At 36.1% G+C, this 6,281-nt stretch overlaps 1 protein-coding gene across 1 annotated transcript; it reads right to left on the minus strand.

The window, feature by feature from the left end:
* On the minus strand, positions 2,626 to 5,836 carry LOC18596396 (probable LRR receptor-like serine/threonine-protein kinase At1g34110). Its single transcript, XM_018122668.1, has one exon. The coding sequence runs from the start codon at positions 5,680 to 5,682 to the stop codon at positions 2,704 to 2,706; it is 2,979 nt and encodes a 992-aa protein (XP_017978157.1). The 5' UTR covers positions 5,683 to 5,836; the 3' UTR covers positions 2,626 to 2,703.

A 6,281-nucleotide genomic window follows, 5' to 3' on the forward strand; every position in this document is an offset into this window, starting at 1 on the left:
TTACTTAGTATAGTGTCCTAAGGTTTATTTTAGATAATATTTTAAAGTATAGTATAAATAGTAAAAAAAGAGATGTTTAAAAAGAAGAAAATATTTATAGTATAAATATATTTAGATACTTGTAAATATAATATATATATATATATAAATACACAATACAAATATAAAAAAAATGAAATGATTATTTGAGAAATTCCACCTAAGAAAGGCAAAGAGTTGCTTTTTTTTAAGTGGATTTTTTTTTTGTGCAAAGTTCGAGACGAATTTTCACCGAAGCGTTGGGATAAATCCGAACTCTAAACTCCAATACCCGTTAAGTCAAATAATCGTTGTTAAAAAATAATATAAATAATAAATTTACATAATATTGTATTTGAACTTAAATTAGTTAATTAGATTAAATAAATATTACTAAATAAAATTAATTTAATCGTTTAAAAATTAATTAATTGTTTATTTGATAAGCTATATAATCAAGTAAAATATTAATCAACAACGTTAATTAAAGGATATGGATTTAAATAGAAAACAAAAAAATATAAAAGAAAAAAAATAATAAAATAAATAAATAATCCATGAAAAAAATGACAAAATAAACATATAAACAAAAATGATAAATTATTACACATATAATTGGGTGAATTATGAGCCACCTAAGTCAATAAACGTGTGCATGTAGATATCATCATTTTATCCTGTCATAGCATGCCACGTTTATCTTGCAAATGGTATGGGAGTTCCGATGATGGGATTTTCCCGAAAAACTTGTAGAGACGAGTTTTTTCCAGAGATATCTCTAGGTGAGAAAAATTTCGAAACTTTATCAAAGCGTTGGGATGGTCTTCGAATGATTTTCCAATAAAAGATTACCGACCCCATTATTTAAAATAAACAAGTCATGACATCATTTTACGCTTGCATCATGTGCATACGTAAAACCAAATAAAAAAAAACTCAGTCAGCCAATTTAATAAAAAATTAGCTAATAAGCAGGGATTAAATCAAAAGTAAGCTATAATAGGATAACTTAAGATTAAATGGTACTGTTCGTGGAACGGGCGTCACGGAGGTGCTAACCCTTCTCCGTGCAGAACTGCACTCTCGAACCCATTTCTAAAAAACGTGGATCAGTTCTCGTTTTTTCGACGGACATAAATTAATTTAAAACTTTGTTGATTAGAATCGGGTTAATAGATAACTAATCATACCTAGATAAAAAAGATTGATTGCGACTCTTAGACACCATTATTTTCTCCCACGTCTGGCGGGTCGGGTTCCCAGACTTGCACGTTACGACAACCTTCACAGTTCTGCCAATTTCAAATACTAGTCCTCACTTAACAAGTCCAATTGCTATCTTATTTCTTTGTCAACCTCCTAACAATAAAATGGTTCAAGAACATTAATGAATTTCATCATCATTTCTCCGTATATAAGTTCAATAAAAAGGTTCAAACTTAAGTCTTATTTTCACTCACCGTTCTTAACTCTTTAAGCTTTAATCAAATTTCTCCAGTAATCTTCAACAACCTCCTTCGGCCGAGAGCCTCTCACTTCTGCACATTAGCTTTATTTCTTAGCAGAACTTTTATTTAAACATATCCATAGAACACAAAAACCCTCACCTTTCTTAGTGAGCCTACATAGTTCACCAGGAACCTCATGGGCAGTAGCTTATTTCAACCAAAATAAATTGCTTAACGGCTGTTTTGCTTCTCGTTTAGTTGAACTTCTCACTCCCTTTGATTCAGCCTTTGGCTGCATTACAACATTTGGGAATTTAAACTTGGAAATGAACTTCAGGAAGGGACGGGCTTAAAAGAAACATCAACTTACCACAAATGGCAGTACACTTAACATTTCACTTTTCTTTATTTAATTTCCTCTTTCTTAATCCAGATTCCCAGCTTCAAAGATGAGAGTCTTGAAAATCAAGTGCTCATGGAAGACTAAGGAGGCTCGAGTTTTTGAAGAAAGCATGGCAGCCTGTCATTGTTTTTCAAATGTTGGACTGCCCAAGGCTAGTTCCACTCGTGAAGCTTTCCCTTCATTTCTCTACGCTTGGGCGAACTGCCCCATGTAATCCACTAGCCTTTTCTTTGTCCTTTTTATCTCTTAAACACTTTTCTTTCTTGCTTGGCAGATTACCAATTGTAACCATTGGTTTCTACAAGTATTTGCATTACCCTTTTTCTTGATTTTTTTTTTTAATTTTGGTTTTGATTTTTTTTTTTTACCATGAGAAACCGCCCATTGTTTCCTCCTTTCAACAAAGTACATGCATATGTTGCATTTTACATTCAACATGTTTCTTTTAGGGCCGACCTATTACAATCCAATTCTCCCAACTTCTTTATTTAGATCATCTTTCATTTTAAATAATTAAATCTTGCTTCCAAAAAAATTTTATATTTACTTATATACTTTATTTTTAAAATGGTACATAGTTCCTACCAACACTTCATTTCCTTAAAATTTTTTTATTTTCCCACTTTAGTCAAACCTAGCTCTTGAAAATCGACTTTCTATATTACATTATTCTACTCACCCACTATTAATAAATGAATATTATTTATTATTGCATTATTATTTTATTTTTTATGTCATCTCCTTCACTTTCACATATTTTCTCATATTACCGCATCCATAATTCACCTTAATTGATCAAAATATTTCATTAAATAAACATATGGGGATGGGATGTTACATTCTGCTTCTGCTAGAGTCCAATTTTCTCTGCCAACGAGCCAAGCTGACTGCAATGAACATGGATGCCTTCTCTTTCCCCTCATCAATGAATTGAAAATATGCAAGCCTCCAGGACTTCTTCAACAACAATGTTCCACACACTCCCCAAAATCCCAGAAGAAATCCCACCAGTATTCCAATGTAGAACCATTTCATTTCTATCACGTTGTTTTCACCAGTGTCATCTCCATCACCATGAGGATCACTTGACATTCTGCCATCCTCACATTTATTTGTTAGTGGGACTCCACAGAGTCCTGGATTGCCCTTATAAATGGATGGATCGTTCAAGGTTTGCAGCTGGTTCCCTGATGGAATTTTCCCCACTAAGTCGTTGTAAGATAGGTTTAAGTGGTTTAAGGATGATATTGAGGACAAGCTCGGCGGAATTGAACCGGAGAGTTGGTTTCTTGAGAAATCAAGTGTTTCGAGCAAGTAGAGATTTCCAATATTAGATGGAATGCTCCCAGTTAAATGATTGTTTGACAAGTTTAATGTACCCAATCTGTGCAGCTTGATAATCTCCTCAGGAACCTTACCAGTTAGATTGTTTGCTGAAAGATCTATGATCTTCACCAGTGGGAGTGTGCTACTGTATTCAATTTCCCTTCCCTTGGCCACAATCATCACATTCCCTTCATATCGCTTTGCATCTTCAAATAGAACTTCTGAGGCCATGCCAGTCAAATTTCCAAGACATGTAGGGATGACCCCAGATAAATTGTTGTCTGCGAGGTCCATCACATGCAGACTTCTAAGATGGCATAGGTGTCTAGGAATATTACCCGTAAATAAGTTTGATCGAAGGCTGAGAATCATGAGTAATGGGGTACTGTCTCCTATCCATGTTGGTACCTTTCCTGAAAATTTGTTTTTCCCAAGATCAAAGCTCCACAGTCCTCTACAGTTTTGCAAAGAGAAAGGAATTTCTCCCACAAAACTGTTGCTGCTTAAGATTAGCAAACGAAGTGAATGAAGAGCACCCATTGAGCCTGGAATTTCACCTGAGAGACTATTATTTGCTAGATCTAGAACTTGCAAACGTTGCACCTGACTCCAATCCTGAGGGAGTTCTCCAGATAAGTTATTGTCAGAAAGAACAAGGGATATCAAATCCTTTAGTTTAACAATGGAAGAGGGAATGCCACCAGTGAGAAAGTTACGAGAGAGATCTAAATCCCTAAGCATTGGCATAGTTTCACTGATATTGTCAGGAATTGGACCAGAGAAGGAGTTACTCCAAAGATACAGGCGGCGCACATTAGACCATAATGGGATTGGACCCTCTAAATGATTAGAAATCAAATACACATTTGTTTCATAATGAAACTGTAATGATCTTGGTAATGTGCCACTTATGTTGTTGTTTGCAAGATCCAAGTCATCAATGCGCTGTGAACACCAACTCCAAAACCAATCTGGGAGTTTGCCTGATATCTCAACATCATTAAGAAACAGAGTGGCTAGATTACTCTGGGTTTTAATCCATTCTGGAAATGAAGGACCTACTTTGTTGTGCGCAATTATGATGGACTTGAGGTTAAACGGAGGAGTCCACTGGCTGCCCCAACTAAAAGTCAAGGCCTTCTTCCGGGATGTTGAAGATATTTCCAACTTTTCTAACTTTGTGAGATTTGAGAAATGTTGCTCTGATATAGTTCCCCTCCAAGCAGTTTGTCCGAAATCCAAAACAACTAACTGTGAAAGTTGCCCAATACTCTCTGGAATACTGCCATTCATTGGATTGCCAAATAGGCTTAAATGTTGTAAAGATGAGAAAAGTCTGATAGACTCAGGAATTGAACCCCAGAACATATTCTCCCTAAGGACGAGAGATCTCAAGTTTGTAAGGTTTCCTAGTGCATCAGGCAAATGACCACTAAACCTGTTCTGTGTCAAATCTAAAACTTCCAAGCTGTTATTTTTTGACAAACCATCTGTGAATTCAATCAGATTCCCGCTGAGGTTGTTAAATGCCAATGTCAGCGATTTTAAGTTTGAGAGATTACCTAAAATTCCTGGTACTGTACCTTCCAAAAATTGATGGGACAAATCAAGGTGTTGAAGAGAATGCATATTGGCAAAAGCTCTAGGGATGGTACCAATGAGATTGTTAGAGCTAAGAAAAATGCTTTTAAGGCCAGTGATATTGAAGATCCACCCAGGCATTGGAGAATTAAACAAATTGTTGGACATATCAACTGCTACCAGTGATGTAAAGTTAACAAATGGGAGGAAAAAAGGAAAGGTGAGGAGTTTGCAGCTAGACAAGTATAACTCTGACAAAGAAGGAAGCATGTTAACTTGTTGCAACCAATCAGTCACAGCACTGAGATCAACCCCTCCCATATCCAAATATTCCAAGGAAGGAAGACCCCTTAACCATAGAAGGTCAGTGGCAATTAATTTGGAACTTGAATCTGAGTATGAATGAAGATCAAGATATTGCAAATTCGATAAGTTTCCAAGGTGGGGAGGAATACTCCCACCTAATTGAGCATAAGAAAGATTTAAATAGCTCAGAGTTCTCAAGGAACCTATGAGCTGTGGGATAGGGCTGCCTTCAAAGTTGTTCATACTGAGGTCTAAGTATCTTAAATTCTTCAAGTTAAGCAGGGAGGAATTGATCTTACCCCTTAAGGCTGACTTCTTCTGAGCTGCTTTGTTAGTCTGCAACGAGTTCCGAAGATTAAGCTTCGTTACTTGTCCTGTTTCACTTTTGCAACTTACTCCATGCCATTGGCAGCAGTCTTCACCAACCCATGAGGAAAGCCTTCCAAAGGGATCTGTGAGACTTTCTTTGAAATCAAGGAGAGCTTTCTTCTCAATATCAGAGCAACCGATATTAAGATCATTAGCATTGCCGAAACAAAGAAAGCATAGAAAAAGCTGAACAAAATTCAGCTTAAGGAGGTGATTACCACTCTTCTTCATGATTGTAGAGGATATTCACAGGCGTTGCTTCGGTATAATCTGTTCCATTGATGAGCCAGAACATTTTGGTAGTAAATCATGGTCTGGGGCTTGCTTAGTTTTCTTCTAAATTTACCGTTTCTTGACTTTTTTGCAGCTAAGCCAGCTAGCAAGCTCCTTTGTGAGACCTTGTCAATAAATTAGCCTTTCAAAAAAAACAAAAACCAACTAGCAAGCATTCAAGCTTCAAAGTCAAGGTGTGAACGCACCATGGAGTCGAGCAAAACCGAGTAAGGACCAGGGAAGAAACGAATAAAGTTCTTGCCATAACGTATCCAATAAACAAATGAACATATAAAACAAAACATCTCCATGCCTTTTTCTGGACCAGTTTACCTACTCTGTAAATAAATCATTTCGGTCCCATTCTGCCATATGAAATGTAATCTAAAATTTCAATCTTCATGCTTCCTTCCATGCAACTTTGGACCCCATGAAAACACTAGAATTCTACCAATACAATGTAATTAATTCAACAGTACTCCTGCTTAATACAATTCCATGTTCCAGCAGAAATGGTTTACTGTACACATTTTTTACTCTAGGGAAATCTCAAGCAC

Source organism: Theobroma cacao, chromosome 6 (assembly GCF_000208745.1).
Source record: "Theobroma cacao cultivar B97-61/B2 chromosome 6, Criollo_cocoa_genome_V2, whole genome shotgun sequence".
Taxonomy (NCBI): domain Eukaryota; kingdom Viridiplantae; phylum Streptophyta; class Magnoliopsida; order Malvales; family Malvaceae; genus Theobroma; species Theobroma cacao.

Bases quoted from the DNA above. Each gene is read 5' to 3' on its own strand.
- LOC18596396 (XM_018122668.1), bottom strand. From the start codon at position 5,682: ATGAAGAAGAGTGGTAATCACCTCCTTAAGCTGAATTTTGTTCAGCTT.